General features: G+C 41.0%; 1 protein-coding gene across 4 annotated transcripts in view; it reads right to left on the bottom strand.

Annotated features, from left to right (window-relative positions):
- The window catches only part of LOC106751103 (lachesin), a 366,970-nt gene that overhangs the window by 47,776 nt on the left and 301,612 nt on the right, over positions 1-17,582 (bottom strand). For all 4 annotated transcript variants that reach the window (XM_014631887.1, XM_014631888.1, XM_014631885.1 and 1 more), the window contains one exon: positions 12,803-12,937. In XM_014631887.1, the coding sequence (XP_014487373.1) occupies positions 12,803-12,937 (135 nt within the window). The remainder of the gene's footprint in view (positions 1-12,802; positions 12,938-17,582) is intronic.

Here is a 17,582-nt window from a genome sequence, read left to right as displayed (position 1 = left end):
GTGACGAAACATTGTTTTACGAAGAATATTTTCATGCATGCCCATTTTCAGTTTCAATTATATAAAATATCTCGATTTATCCCATATCCGATAGTCTATTAGAAAAACATGAAATTAACTCAAGAGCAAAATTGAGTTAAATTGCGTAATTAGCTTTATACAGTCGCGGCTGTTTAAACGAAATTACTTCGAATATATGCAGGTTTGCAAAAATAGAATTTAAACGCGTATTATCGCCCTCTTGTTTCTCTTTCGAATGCATACATCGGGTTACGGTGTTCCGATAAAAAATGGATACACAAAATGTGAATGTGAAATTTCATAGAAACACGCAATGCTGTACAATTAAAAAATTACATAACTGAAAAAAAATTTTTGTGCGTACTGCAATTATGTCTCAGTAAATGTCGGAATAAAATAATAATTCACAACAATTTCTACTACTTCTAACAGAAAAATCTCAAAATTTCACCCGATAAGCAGTGTTATTTGTGTCTTCTCCAAAGAAGATTGTAATTTCTAGATTAGAAATTATGAAGTCGAAGTGATACAAAATTCGACGTCGTAAAATGTCGAGGTGATATAATCTATATTAGTAAATAATTTTAAGGCTTTTCTATTTAAGTCGAAAATATGTAATAATATGAGAAAAAGGAAACAAAAAGAGCCAATTGCAAGTCTAATTTGCAAATTAAATGTATATTAGACTCGCAATTGACTCTTATCGTTCTTTTTCTATTTTCATATTAGTTATCGCCCTTCACGGGAAGAGAGCATTCTTTTAATGAAATAAATAATCGCATCGTTGATCAAAACTGAGCGTTTCGACACTTCAGGTGTAAAAATTGGATCACGGGAAAGTGACGTATTTCTGGAACGCGTGAAACGAACAAGAATAATGGAAGAACTCGTTCGTCGCGGATTGTCGATCACGGATTACAGCTCGACGCACGATGCACAGGTTCACGGAGTTTTTGGCGCGTTTCCCGCGCGGAGAAACGAACTTTTCTCGTCCCCGATCCTGAATGATGCGGCGAAGTTTCCGGGCAGCTGGATGGACAAGTGGTGAACTCGGCACGGGGAGGGAATTCGTGCAGCGAAGCCGCAAAAGAACCGCGAACCGGCTCTAAGACTGTGTCCTTTTCACGTAAAGCACGCAGTCTTAATTTATTCAAAGCTTTGAGTAATTAAACCCAACGCAGTGCATACCAGTCCCGACCCAACCCCCTCTCTCTCCTCGATCCACTCTCGCTCGCCCTATCTCGAAAGTTCGTTCGTAAAATTGGACATGATGAAAAGGGAGAAAAAGGGCAAGCGAGGAAAAACCACGACTAACAGCAAAAACTGTAGATTTTCTCCTATCTCAAGAAAGACGTGTTATCTCATCACGGTTGCCTGTTTTTCCCGATATCGATCTCGATACGATTCATTTGCTTACACGCGGAGAATTTTCTTTCGAGGATATAAACATGTACGAACCGAAAAAGTACCATAGCAGTTTTTCGATTATTTCGGGTATCACTTGAACAATGACAGTATCCTGGAAACCTAAGGGTCACTACCGCTTTCTTCTTTTTTATTAGTTCAAGAGAGAAATATATAGACCGGAGCATCCGTATTCTTGGTATGTTCACATCTTTTCATGTAACCAATCAGGAAACTTGTTTTTTTGTTTCAGAGTTTGGGCCACACGATGGGTGTGGTTCCCGGGGGTGCCGTTTCGGTGGACGCGGATGTCGTACCGGAGGACCCGGTTCGGGCCGAGCAGGGTCGGCTCGAAGGTAGGTTTACAGATACAAGAGTACACTTCCCGGTACTCTTGTATTTGGCTCTTTGCGATCGATAATTCGGACATAATTGCCAAGATAAAGCTGGTCGACTTGCAACGGTCGCAAAGAGTTAACAAACTCGTATCCGCATGCATTTTTCTCGTTAAGCCGTTAACTCGTATCTAATCGACAGAACTATTCTTTTTTTTTTGTTCTAGATTTATAGAGGCATGCGGTCGGCCCTGGGCTCCTGGTATTGCGGTGAGTCAGAAAAATATATACAAAAAACGAAAGGTGATGGATTTACATAATGCAATTTACTTAACTCGTTTTGCTTTTTGCGTCTTGAATTTTTGGGAGATATTTGTGTCTCTGTGTTTGTCCGTACACTGCTCAAAATAGTTAGGGGATTACTTCTTGAAATTTTCGTATTATTTAATAGATATCTGAATTGTTGAATACTTCTTTTTGAAATATATCTGCTCTTCACATATGTTTCTTTCTTTACTCTTTCAATATTTCGTAACTTTATACTTATACAGAATGTTTTTTGATAGGAGGTTTGAAACTTTGTTGGCTTGTAATATACTCAATGAATTGGATAATAAATACTTAGTCAACACAGACCTATATTGGCTATGTAATTTTTATTCAGTTTAGTGTGTATTATAAATTTGCAAAGTTTTGAGCCAACAGCTTTTCATACATACACGAATATTTTGGATTTTGTTATATAATTGTTATATAATTGATTGTTATATAATTGATTAATATATATAGAATTATTTGGCCAAACTTTCTATCCGCTATAATTCCCTAATTATATCAAGTAGTTTAAATTACGCATGAGAATTGTACCACCGCACGCGGGATTCGCGATTATTTACTTCGCTAGTGATTAATTTCGTCAAATTATAAAATAAATTCGTCAAATATGTACTTATTTGATGCTTTGTTTAAAAATAAGGATTCTTAGATCGTATTTTGATAAAATGCCTAAGTTGAAATTCGAGTTCTACATTAAGTCTATTTAGTTCTGCATTAAATCTTCAAAGATTTTCTATTGTATTCGTTTGATGCTACAAATAGGAAGTTAATTCCATTTTCTTCATTTGAAAACATAATATAGAATTTTAAATTTCCCTCCGGGAGATCTAAATTCTCTTTGTAGTATCAGAGAAGCACTATTAGTACTCCTTTGATGCTACAAATGGGAAATTATTTCCATTTTCTCCACTTGAAGACTTAATGTAGGACTATATAAATTTAATATAAGAACAAAATTTCGACTCGGGTATAATCGTTTGCAAAATAGAATATTTCCCTTTCTTTCTCAAGTTTGTTGAAAGCTCCGTGATCTTGGATTCGTGATTTTTCATTTAATTTAATACACAATTCGCGAGCATATTCTCGAAGGATCGATACTTACCGTGTACTTCTCGCTAAATTGTTAAGGGCCGTTAAAGTTATTGCAACTCGCGAGTATATCTTCGGAGTATTAAAAATTATCCGCATTTTATCTGAAAAAAATTGTCAAGTGCCGTTGAAATGATCACGGTCGCGAGTGCAGTGTAGTAAAGCGAAGTGAGTGAAGAGCGATCGATGAGGGCGACGACCAGGACACTGCGGAGGCTGGATGCTGAGAAGGCTGGACGCAGGATGGACGGCTAAACGGACGGTTGAACCTGGTCGGATGTCAACGCGAAATGGTGAATGTGTAATTGAGAACGCTCACGGAGTGTCGCATTACGTAGTGCATGGGGACGCAAATCACATTGATCGCCGAAGAGAAAAATGATCGCACGAAGGCTGTATATTTTGTGGGAAATCACTTGAGAAATATCCGCAAGTTTATAGGAGAGAAAAAGCACATACGTAAAACGGATAGATACGGTAAATCGCCATACTTATGTTTCTCGGCTGTAAAACACTAAACGCTGTCAGATAGAACAGATGAACTTCGTCTGCTGTGTACAGTAGTTGGAGCTGAACTAGCAGTTTCAGTTTATAAATTCGGTTGTATTATTAGCGTCGTTTGATTTTTCGTTGTGTCGTTAAAGTTTTGTTGAATTAGTTTCCTATGAAAATTGAAATAACAAATCACCGGTAAGTGATTTATTTGATAATGCTATTTTGTCGTAGGAATTTTGAATTTTTTAAGTTACTTTCGATCTTGTACCAATCTATATCTTTCATCATTGAACCATTCAAAGAAAGAAAAGTTAAAGTTAGGTTGTTCTGTAAACCGACATACCTGAGTTTACTGGTCTTCCAACTGACATACTTGAACTTCACTGTGAAATATTATTTCACAGAACATAGTCGAAGCTAGCGGTGACTGATTTTCCCCTGTTTTTCTCGTTTGTTTATTTAAGATAGTCGGAAAAAAGAAGTCAGGGGATCCCTTTCCACGTAATAAAGGAGAAATATATATCGTAAAAAATTTTCAAAAATATGTATTATTAAAGATAGCATGTAAGAATATATATTAAATGTAAAAAATAATGTAATTTCTCAATATTTTATTTTATTTTCTATTTTTTTTTTTTTTGGATAATTTGCAATAAGTTTCATGGGTATGTCGGCTTTGAGACTTTGTTTTTAGGAACGTCAATATTCAAACTTAAAAAAAAATAGTTATTTGCAAGGAAATATGTAATAATTTTCATAAAACTATCACACATTTTGGGAGAAAAATATTATTTGCTTGCATCCATGCGCATAAATTTTAGTTTTACATCTTCAACAGGACTTTAGAGCTTAAAAGCAAAATGTCATATCGGTTTTGGTGCTTTCCTTCTACTGAAAAATTGCCAGCACCTGCAACAATGGTGAAAATATTATGATTAAATTGGAAATGTTGTTCCCGCGGCAAAAATACTGCTTACTTCAGTTTGAGCAAGTTCGGAAACTATATAATGTTACGTATAATCCGTGAACATTAATGGTATGGAAGCTTCACGCGTGTGCTTAAAACTTTGTTACGACGTTGCGAGATCCGACGAGTCGAAGGGGAGATGACTATCCTGACTATGTTCGTATAATCATGATCTTAGCAGTCTCGGTTGTTTAAAACGACAGTGTGATGTTCCGACAAGATCGTTCGTTCTAATTTCTCAGGTTTTTCAATACTGCCGGATACAAGCAGCGACGTTCGTTTTCTTCCTCTCGGAATGGCACATAACGGATAATTGTCTCGATTGCCTTCACGAACGAAAGCAAAAGCGTGTAATACAAGCTAGCTCTGGTACCTTGAACGCGCGCTTAAAAGTTAACGATCGACTGTAACGTTAAGTAGTTATCCGAACGCGAGCGGAACAATCGCAAATACGAAATACCATACAGGAGTTATATAGTTTCCGTTTTCATTTTTCTCGGTTATTTATGCGCCAAATTTATATTCATTAGACTTACACGCGATGGCTGTTCGACTATAATTGATTTGCAATAACGATGAAATTCGAATTTTATTGTTAATATTGTTAAAACTTCGCAACATGTTCCGAGAAAATAATGTTTATTGAAAAATGATTTTGGTTGGATCTACCTAATAGATTATTACCACTGACACTATGGTAACACTTACTACAAAAATCGTCCTTCTGTCTATAACTTATTTACTATCATTTATAGTTTGAATTATAATTAAAGTACCAGAGAGAAATATTTCTTTAACGCCATATGAAACATTGATCGTTTTACGTGTGCGCGAACGTAGAATATGCGGAAGCCGTTTGGAAGCGGTTCAATGTTTTAAAATCAAGACAACGACGGCAGATTTTGTTTTTCGAAATTTTATTTATTTCACGGGAGAGTTGCGCGAGAAATATATTGCATGTTCGAAATTTATGCATGTTATATACGCGCAAATAAAACAAAAAACCGGAGAATAGTCGTTACGCTTTTTAAAGAGAGTTCGGGACGAGAGATGCTTGTTTCCTATCCTATCCGTGGCGACTTTTATCTACGCTATACTCGGTGGCCCAATAAAATCTTCCCCTTAATACGCGGGGATGAGGATGAGTTTTATCTCTTGCTTTAAAGTTCAAAACTTCGTCCGCGGTAGCAATTCCAAAATTTCCTCTTTAAGCTCGGACGGTACCAACGTAAGCGCGCCTGTATCGATCGATAGTCCACCTCCTCTTTCTCTCCCCCTCTGTCTCTATCTTTCTCTCTTTCTCTCTCGTTCCCTCTCTTTCTTCCTCTCTCACTCCCTTCTCCTTCTCTTTCTCTGTCACTCTCTTTGGGTTGCGGCAATTGTACAACAAACCAATGACGTAAAGCTATAACATACACGCGTGGGATTAAACGACGATGTGCGTCGATTGCTCCCTCGTCGTGGCATTAAACCGCTGTGTATCTAATTTTTTATGAGCTCGATAACACGTCATTACGACAGTTCGGTATCGACGTGGCGTGCGGCATCAAAACGACTCCCTATTTTTATTTCCTCCCTTTTGCTTTTCCTCCTTCCCTTTCCTCTCCTCTGGTTTAATATAGCTGGCCCGTAAATTAATTTTTAAAGAATCTTTCCAAGCTTTGATAGCATATCAATCGAAACGCTATCTACACACACGTGAAATTACAAAAAGATTGATCACACCGAAGCTAACATAATCGAAGTCTCTATTATTTACGCTTATCACAGGTGTGAAAGCAACTTCGACGTTTTTAATTCTACCAACCAAATTGCTCTTACTGTTTTAATGAAAACCGACAAGACGATAAAAGAGACTTTTAGAAATAGTATAATAAATTGCAAGATCTTCGATCATCTAGTTTTTCAGAAGTTGATATGTAAAGTACACCGTTTCTGGTAGCGATTACAGTATATGACAGCGAACTTGTGAAGGTTAGGCAAATATCGTACGCTACGTTTTATTTGCCCTTTGATCGGGCATCTTTTCAGAAATAAAGTGATTTTAAATAATCTCGAAAATTTATAATTAACACGTAGAGGTGCAAAAAATAACAGAAAAATCCGACGTCACGGTCATTTCTTTAGCAGCGTGCATTCGTATGCGTCCGTCGGTATAAATAATATATTTATAAACATGTATTTAAAGCCCGGCCTGCATAACTCCCAGAACGCAAAACGCAGATATAAGATGACGATCAGCAAATGCAACGAACTGATCGTCATCTTGCGTCTGCGACCTGCGTCTTGCGTTCTGCGAGCTACGTAAATCGGGCTTTACGCGGACAACCCCAAGCAAAAAAGTATCATACGTCAAAGCGCGAGAAACGATTATTTCTCTCATGACATTCGAAATACTATTGGAGTTATATTGATACTCTTTTGTCAAAGCTATACATCATAAATCGTGTTTGTAAAGATTTAGCATGGATATGTCGAAATTCATTCTGTCGTATCAGCCGTCACCTTTCCAACAGTATTCTCACGGACCGACTGCCTTAATAAACCGAACCGTGCGTCATGAAGTGCGTCGGTTCCTTGCCGCGCGGAAATTGTTTTGCCCGCGGTCGCGTGGTGTTTCGCTATATTTCACGGCGATCTTATTTCATTAAAAAATATGCGCCGAGATATTGCAGTTTATGTGTAATTTGTATTCTTAAAAATGCAAACGACGTATGCAAGATCAGCGGGGTCCGAAATTCGCCGGGAAAAATACCCCCGATGCGCGCGTGCGAGAAAAAGAGAAAGAAGGGGGGAGGGGGCACTCTATCTTTGTCGCTGATTAATTTCCCTTGTTTTTATATCGGCCGGTCGACATTATTTTTCGCTGGTGGCGGTTATCCCGCGCGCTCGGCATTACTTCTATAATTCTAGATTACATCGGTATGAATTATGTATCACCCGATGAAGCGTGAATCGCATTAGCGGTTACGAACGAACGAAACGCTTTAATCGATACATCGGCGAGGCGATCGGAATACAAATGTCGTGATTATCGGGAGGGGCGAAAATCTCGCTGAAAGCCGGAGAGAAGGAAAGTGTCGGCTGCCATCCACGTCGGCCGCGACATCACGCACCTCCTTCGGAAGCGGTTCATCGACCAGCGACGTTCAAATCGTCCGACGATAACCGTGCTCAGCGAAAGGAGAGTTAACTGCTGCGGTCGCGTGCCGAAGTAAGATTACAGACGCGGTTGCGTTTCGAAGTTAAGCCGACCCGGTTGTACTTGCCGAAGTTAAACCGCCCACATTTTACCCGGCCTTATTTAGCCGGCGGCGTTTCGACGCGTTCCGCCCGGCATCCGTGGAGGGAACTTTGCGATGCACTCTACTTTTTGCACGGGCGTATTTTTGCAAACTCGCGTTTCGTAAACTCGATACGGTTCGGCCCGATACGTTCGCGTGAACAGTAAAGAGCTCGCCGGTTGCATGTGGACGGTGCGTGTGGGCATGCATTTACGTACACGCCCGGCGCACACGCGTCGCGAGCGAGCGAACCCGCGTGCGATCAATTTTCAGCTACCCTGCACCGTGACACTTTTAATTTATCAGTTTAATTAACGGTATCTACGCCCGCTCGTCAATTACTACGAAAGCGGCGCTTTATGGCGCTGCACGCTTCCTTCGTATGCATGCTTCTCTCTCGTCGAAAGTAACAGAATCTGTAACACGGCCGGTATGTGTACGAGTCGATAATGAGTCTGGTTTTCATGTGACGAATAAAAATCTCGCGAATGAAATCCGCTCCTCCCGTGTCTCGCAATGTGTAGCGCGAATTCTCCCGACGTTCCGCCGAGAGCTAGCGCGGCGACTCGACGATATCGCTATGTATTCCTATCTCTCCGTTATTAAAAAGATTCAACGTGTATTAAATATTCTCGCGGGAACACGAGTTAGGTGTTCACTTGACGACAAGGAGACCAAACCACGTTTTGACTGGAAGGAACGGAATTTCTGGCTGCGAAATTCGAATTTCCGTTTCACCCTGAGAGATCCCCGCTTCCTTCCAGCGGAACGCGCATTTGTTTCATCATCAGACGCATTCAACCGACGTTTTTCTCCACGTATTAATTAAATGTATTTAATTTGCTAATTTCTCTTTAGTTCAAACCGCTAACATGATTCTCGGTCTCTGAAATGGGCGAACAGAAGCTTGTAAAAAAAGCTACACGTTTTCAATTAAATAGCGCGGAGTAAGCAACAAGCGCGAGAACCGTAAATAAACAAATGTGCACGCGTGTTTCTGCGTCGCGGGGTTGACGAGCACAGATTATGCATAGTATTTTCGAAAAAGGAACAGTGGCGAAATGAATCAACTTTGTTCCCGAGATTATATCTCACGCGTAAATCGGACGAGCCGAGCGAACACTGAGAGACAAATATTTCGTATTTGTAACTATAATCATCATAATGAAAGAATTAATCGGAAGTTAGGAGAGCGATTTTTCTAATAAGTGTTGCTATAATATAAACAATAATAACCTTACGTACATATTGATACTATTTTTGTGATTAAAAAACTAGAGAGTTCCGAATCAGAATGACGCCGATAGAAGGACTCCATCATGTTTTTAGCGAAATTGTAAAGGAAGAACAGATACGCGTAATGTATGTCTCAGTCTATCAAACAGCTGCAGTCAGTGAACATTGAAGCAGCGGCCAGTATAAGTTAATGTAAATAATATTGCTTTCTTTGTACCGTGAAACATTTATAACAATAATTGGACGCGCATGACCTTTTTGCAATAATTCCCGGGGAAGAGGATACTGTAAAAATAATTCCAAAAGACTCACAACATTCGAGTTCGATGGATGGACCAATATTAATGCTAATTATCAGATTGTTCGGAAAGTCCGTTTGAAATCTTCTATGCAAGTTCAGGACCGTAATGTTTTGCCTAAAGAGTAACTTTATTCAAGCAAAGGTGTGCCGCTTTGTTCACTGATTTTCACCGGTCTCTACAGGTAACCGTATATTAACTGTATATAAAACATGGCGAGCCGATCAAAAGTGGTATCCGATAGACGTCACTCTGATCAGAGGTTCTGCAGCTGGAAGCACAAAAAGAGTACGATTGAGGCCGGCGGACTAACTATAATTTTTCTCAATGAGGAAGCAACATCGATCGCGGACGCTCCCGAAAGGAACTCCCGCGTGGCAGCGCGTGCGCGCGCACGCGCACGAACATACATTCATACGAATTGCAAAAAGCGGTGTATGAAAAAATGAAGTGGCTGCCGGCTGCGTCTTGTCAATTGGGAATCGAGCGTGGTCGGCGCGGTCGAAAGGTTAGGCGAGACGCGAATTTAATTAATATCCAGCCGCGCATTGCGGCGCTTTTTATTTATCAGTTTAATTAATGGGTATCTGTGTATATGCAGGGGGCTTGCCAATTAAAACAGAATCAACGTCATCGGGTTTCGTAATTCCTTCGCGCCGGCGGCGCGCTCGCGAAAACTAGCGGGGCCCCGGCGAGAGGCAGTCGCGGGATTCCGCAGACGAGCGGCGGAATCCGATAAAATAACGGAAATATCGCGAATAGGGCGGCTCGAACGAGAAACGCCGATACATTCGGCGAGCGAAAGCACGCGCGGCACAGCGCGGCGACGAATATCCGCGCGAGTTTCTAGAAACGCTAATAATCTCACGGCGATATGTGGGTCGAAATTTACGGCGAACAACGACGACGACGACGATGTCAACGGCGATGAAACGACAGGAGCGCCATATAGCGAACGACCGTGCACGAATTACTCTTGTTAACATTGCACGGCTGTGCAACGTATGAGAGCGAGTCGGCGAAGCTTGGTCGGTATTAATGCACCCTGATGATAATTAATCCCGCGCGCAAACAAACGTCCCGAGGGATGTGCTCTACATACGGCGATTTTATTTACGACGAACTTAAAAATCCGCGTCGCGACTCCCGAACCAGCGAAACTCGCTTCTGTGAATGCGTGCATCTGTGTGTGTGTGTGTGTGTGTGTATGTGTAGGCGCACCGTGTTTCCTTTCACGGGAAAATTAACTCTTCGGCTTTTCACGGAGAAAATACGTGGACTCTCTAAATTAGCCGGAGAATTCGTAATTACCGCTGTACATCGCATTGCAGTATGTCGATACATGAAATAAGTTGATATCAGGGCTCTTCGGATATTCCATCACCGAACAAACGCTTCGAGACGAAAAAAAGCATCTAAGGTGATAATTACCAGTAGAGGAGAAGCACCAAAACTGACGTAGATAAACCGATATATCTATGTTTCTAGGCTGTAAGGTACTAAACCCTGTCGAGTACGTGAACTTCGTCTATTGCATACAGCAGTTGCAGCTGAAATGTGGCAGTATCCGTTCGCAAGCACGTTCGATTGTATTATTAGCGATGCTTGATTTTTCGTTCTGCTGAAGTTTCGGTTGAATTTTATCCCCGTGAAAATTAAAGCTACAAATCTGCGGTGATTGATTTGATAATGCTATTTTTTTATCGGGTGAGTTTTGAACTTTTTAAATCACCTTGGATCTTGTGCCAATTTTTATTTTCGATCACTGAACCACGCAAGGGAAAAATGAGGGTTAAGTTGTTCTGTGAACCGAGATACCTGTACTTATACTGGTCTTTCGATCGACATACCCGAATTTTGTTGTGAAATATCATTTCACAGAATGCAGTTAAAGCTACTGTCAACTGATTTTCCTCTGTTTTTCTTGTTTGTTAAGAATGAAGAAACGACATCGTAAAATCGGTCAAATTTTCCAAAATAAAATAGATTAAAAATAATATGTAGAGATATATAATAAATGTACAATACAAAATAATGTGATTTCTGTACTTTTATCATTTTTATAATTTTCTATAGATATCACGAGTGTGTCGACTCGGGGCCTAGTTTCTTGAAACGTCAATCCTTAAATATCTTAAGAAATAGTTATTTGCAAGGGAATATGTAATAATTTTCAGAAAGCTATCGTATATGTTGGTAGAGAAGAGTTTCTGATTTGTACATAGATTTTAATTTTACACTTTCAACGAGACTTAAGAGACTAAAAACAAAATAGTACATCAATTTTAGTGCTTTTCCTTTAATTATTTCTGCGGGAAAATAATAATGTCGACGAAGTATTGCGCGTGTCGAGGAATTTTCAGTCTTTTCGTTAATTGGTCGCCACCTTCTAAAGCCTAACCGACCCTATTTCGCGATAATATTATTTTTAGATTAAACCCAATTTCTTAGATTATGTGAAAACTGATCTGACGTTTAATACGTAATGTTACGAGAAATATTGTCTCAGCTAGGAATCGAATCCGGATTTTTCGCTCAGGAAAAATAGTCTGGTTGAATTTACTCGAAACGAACAAATCAAACGCATTTTGGTTGAAGGAAACAGAATTTCCGGCTTTTACATGCCCCGAATTCGGTTCTTATAACCAGAAATTCCGTTTCTTTCAATCAAAACATGCGATTAGTTCGTTCATTTCAACCAAACCGCTTTTCCCGTGCGTACTTGCCGAGTTGCCGGCGCTACAACCCGGCTACCGAGGTCTTAATATTCACCGCCGCAGTGACGCTTTTTTAGCTGACGTTATTATCTTCCTGCAGAAATAATCATTGGTAATAATCGTCCTGCGTGACCCTTGTTGGCTGAAAATATTTCTTCTTGACCGAATGTGTGAAATGTCCTATTTTTCGAGGGACGATGCCAAAACGCGGCAAAAGTCGAGCCGATTGTTCAACATTATTCAGAGGAAACAACACATACGCATACGCTTTAATACGCTGCAAATAAAACGGAATTTCGCGTATTCATCGGCCACCCGGTGTAAACGCGTTAAACATGTAAATATGATTTTTCACTCGCAGGTACGATCGAATGCGCAGCGTGCGCGCGCGCGCGAGGCGATCAATACTCGCTAATATCTACACAGCATGCGTGGTGCATATACGCTGTAACGTAATAAACCTTCGTATTATGAGCACAGGGAAAGGAGGTCGGTCAGAAGAAAACTGCGTGTGCGGCCGCGTTTATCGCGAAATTTCTCTTATTTACATTCATTAACGGGAGCCCGCTCGTGTTAGTGTAAAGTAAACGATCTCGAGTGCACGTGCAGCAGGTCTTACCTTCTCTATTATGCATACGAGGTTTATGATAGATCCTACGTCGACGTGATGCTCGTCGCTCCCTAATATAAACGCCTCTGGTATCACTATATTTAGATTGACGAAGTGTGACAGTATCCCTGTGTTTCTCGAGACCTGAAAAATAAAGGACATCGCGATGAGTTCGTTTCTCATGAGCTTGCGTGTAATATTCTCTCTCTCTCTCTCTCTCTTGTTGTATATGGGAGAAAAAGTTTGGTGGAATTCAGCCGATAATGAAATGCGACTCGGTTAAAGGTTAAAAGGAAGAGAATTTTGGTTTTATGAACCAAATTCGATCCTCAACCTGAAATCCTGTTCCTTTCAAGCAAAACGCGTCTGGTTCATTGACACATTGAAAAAATGCTACCTTTAAAATAATATTTACTCGACACAAGTATATAAAATGGTTACCCCTTGGAAATATTTATTTACTAGACAAAAAAATCTAAACTTAAAACCACTAGGTTTCTTCTCAGTGGAAAAGAAATATTGCGTAATTCCAGTAAATATTCTTTCGGATTTCAAATCATTTTACACATATATTCAGTAATTTATCTACAAATTAAGTATTACCGAACTCTAATGAGTATTTCTATGAACTGTTAAAAAATATACTTAAATTGAAAAAAAATATTAACTTAATTTTTTGAAAGCTGGGAAACAGGCAATTACGCTTACTTGATTTCAGCACTTTTTCTTGTGCAGGTAAATTCAGCTGAACTTTTTCCGTGTATTATGAAAAAAAAAAAAATACTGCGGATAGAGAGAAAACCGGGCGAAATTCCTGAATGAAGATCCTTATTTTGTACATTAGAAACAATGAAATAGTTTCAGTTCGCAAATCTTAAGTTATTATATCGGTGGCGGTCGTTATACAAGACCTATAATGGACCGTTGAATAATATATGTATGTACCGCAAAGCGCGTGCGCGCGCGCTGTCACGACGTTGTAGCAAGCGCGAGAGGGAAGTAATTAAATGAAAAAGTGGAACGTTATATCGATTCAAGAATCTCCTCGACACCGAGATACATGAGAACGAGAAGAGATTATAGCGCGCTCCCGAAACATGACCGAAATTACAATTACAATTTTAATTAGAAACCTTAACTGCGCGTATCGCGGAAATTTCTTTCTGGAAATTTCGGCTTCTTTCGCGCAGCTTTGTTAAAATAACAAGACAAGCACGACGATAGAATTATCCCGTTGCTGAACTTTTCCGCGGAAATAAATGATAGGCCTGCTCATTTCCTCCTCAGTCGCATTTATCTTCTGGTCTCGCTCGAGAAACAATACGCGATCTTTTTTTCTTTCGAACGCGTCCGTTTGGAAACTCTCCAACTCAAGTATTATCGGCTGCCATTGAATACACACTCATACACACATACATACATACATACATATAAATAAATAAATAAATAAATAAATATATATATATATATATATAGAGAGAGAGAGAGAGAGAGAGAGAGAGAGAGAAAATCGGGCAAAACTATATATATCATGTACAGCATACACACACACACACACACATGTAATTTTAGTGCACTGTAGCGGACGTGGTGGATGTACGGCGAACTTGGAGCCAGTAGAAAAGTTCGCCGCAGGACAATGGTCTCGCAGGCGGGGTACGGCGCGCGCGCGCGCGCATAAAAAAGCATTATGCGAGTTTGAGAAGCGTATCGTTCCGCTGCCAACTTGGAGCGCGCCGGCCGTCTCGTCGTGAACTTTCTTGACTCACTGCGAACAGCGTCGGGCGCGTCCTCGAGATGCGCCACTTTCCAGCGCGCGGTACGCGCGCAGCGGGTAGGTACGCGGCCGTCGCGGTAAAAACCGCGAATAAATATACCAGTCGGATGTCGGCTGATGGTATTTTTTTCAAACGCTTTTACGCTATAGCCGACGCGCGCGAGCGCCTTCTGCCTGCGTATACGTCGCGGTTATGAAACGTCATGAAACGCCTCGCTGCTCTCGCCGCTCTCGCCGCTTCCCTCGGCTTTTTTCCCCTGTTTTCAAAGAGATACATGCGGCGGAGAGAGCGCGAGAGGAGCGAGAAAGAGGGAGGGTGCGGGGAGGGGGGAGGGAATCCTGGCTGGCTGTACGCGCTGTATACGCGTCCGCCATTGTCGCGCGCCGGTGTATAATCGCATTAATAAAACGGTATATTCTATGGACGACGTGTTATAATAGCGGCGAAACCTTGTGTGCTTTTGCATGACAAAGGAGGAAATTGACAAGCGCTGATGCTCTTGTTGTCTCGCGTACGGCGGGGTAGGGTCACTCCCGGCACAAAAGAACTGCGGATAGGAGACGAGAGTTAGTTCAGTTAATTAAATCCCCATTGCATTTAACTGTCTTGAAAAATCCGTTATCAAGCAAAGCGCTGTCGGCTATAAAGTCGCGCGGCGCGCAATAACGTAATTGTTATCCCCTGCGGCTAAAGAGCCCAAAGTGATTCCGGCTGGCCGTTTCAATCGCTTGATACGAATTACGGTGATATTTTTTAATCGGTTTCATCGAATCGACGCGCAAATTTTTCTATTACTCGCGCGCTATCATCCACTTCTCTCGTCCCGATCAAAGACGCGATGTGCCGCGCGTTCGTCGCTCTCTCGCCGCTCTCGATGAACTCTCCGACTCATCTCCGATCGTTATACTCTGGCCTGCCAATGATGAACTTGAGAATAACAATTGACTGTGAAACTCGTTAATTAAAATCGATGTAGGAGGAGCAAGGGATGGGCGACTACCCGGCAAATTAAATTAAGAACTGCACCAATAACAAGAATACTTCCGAGGTTATTAAATATTGTTTTCCTACTTTCTTTATCGCTTGTCGAATTCTGCTAATTCAAACACATTGAGAAAAATCTGATTAAAATTATAGTCATTTTCGGTAGCTTAACTATCTTCTTCTGGTTTTAATAAAAAAATAATAATAGCAATACACATATAAGGTTATTACCGCCGACATTATGGTAACTATTATTGTTAATAATAGTTGTATTAACATATCATTGACATTTCATTGAATTGTGAGAATATTGAAGCAGATTTATATATTTTTACAAACCGCCACTTTATAATTGCCTGAAAATGACCGTGTATAATTCTTCTTTCTATATGATTCTACTGATTTATGTAATTTTGAATCCCATTCTTCTTTTGTGTGACCGAAAGCCACGTATTTTAATTATTTTAATTATTTTTTTGCAAGAGGATCGTTATTCATCAAACAACAATTACAGCAACAGAATAGTGATGTTACATCGATATTATAATTTCCCACTCAACGATATAATTGTTATGCGTACACATGTTATATCACATACGCAATATATGTTATACAACGCTTATACTATTGAGTGCGAAATTATAATATTGGCACAATGTTACTTTTAGTTGATATATTTAATGTATATTTTTTTCTCTCTGTTCGTAAACATTATTCATCTTGAATTCGTAAAATATACATCCGTTGATATGAAATAATTCTATATGAATATTCCAAGGAGTTCTCAGCAATTCTAATTATGGTGCATGTAAATTCTCGAATTTTTTCTACGGTATCCTCCTATGAATTTTTAAAGAATTACAACTCGGGAGGGGAGGAAACGTCGGGAATACTGAACTTCCTACATCACCGTGTTATTTGGACGGTAACACTAAAAGTGTAATCCCTTATATTAAATTCCTAATCTGATATTCTAATGTTTCGTCAAACTAACATTCGATTTTACCGATGACGGTCACGCGCATAGTCAACCAGCGTCGCGGAAGAAAGGCTTCCTCCCACGTTTGGAGTAAGAATGGAATTCCTCATTAGTATTATAGTAGGATGATCTATTTTGGTACAACTGTCGTTAATCTACTCGAACTCTACGCTACATCTGGAACGGCCGTGAGGAATTTCTCTGCGACCACCGAATCGACATATCGGGTTCGGCCGCATTGCGCGAGTCTGGAGAAATTTTCAGCAACGTTCTTTCATCGTATCAGCAGGTCGTCGTCTTCGTCGTACTAAGAACAAGGGGGGAGAGAGGACGAAGGGCAAATCGGTCGGGGAATTTCGCGAAGCGCGTGCGGACGTGAATTTGCGGCTGCGCCGCCGCGCGATTCCCAGTGATATACTCGGTCATTTCGCCGACTGACTCCATAAATACGAGCGACGGATGCTTTGCGCGTGTGTGTACACTCGCGCGGCCTCTCGCCGTCGAAATGAGCGGGCCGCGCGCGGTCGATGCGCATACGAAGTCGCGCGAATTCAAAGTACGCGCGTGCTGATTAATCGTTCGGCACCAGGCTGGCCGGCGCGACGGTGATCGTTCGTGTTTATTGTCGTTTTCCTCGATCGTGCCGCCGTCCGCTGGGCGTCGTCCGCCACTCCGCCGCGGAGTGACGTTTATTTTCATCGCGCTTGAATAACGGCAGATAAATTTGCGAAGGAAATATTACCCGCGCGCTTCTCACGAAATTTTATCTTGCCGCGGCCAGAGGGACGGCCGCCCGCGCCGCGCTATAAATGTCGCGCCATGAATTTCGCGCGCGCTCCCGCCCGACGACGAGCTTTTTTCTCCCGGGCTTTCCAAGATAAAATCACGGACCATCTGGCGCGGATATGCGTTTACAATTACGCCGCGCCGCGAATTGCCTATGTAAATGGCATTCGTCGCTTTCGCGTCCGGCGCGAACGGACCGCGCGCCGCTTTTTTTCGCGATTAATACGCGGCCGTCGCGCTGGAATATCCTCCCCCCCCCCCC

This window comes from Dinoponera quadriceps, unplaced genomic scaffold (genome assembly GCF_001313825.1).
Source record: "Dinoponera quadriceps isolate SergipeBrazil2010 unplaced genomic scaffold, ASM131382v1 scaffold7286, whole genome shotgun sequence".
Taxonomy (NCBI): Eukaryota; Metazoa; Arthropoda; class Insecta; order Hymenoptera; family Formicidae; genus Dinoponera; species Dinoponera quadriceps.
The sequence above is the reverse complement of the archived record's forward strand: the minus strand, read 5'-3'. Positions and strand labels throughout refer to the sequence as shown.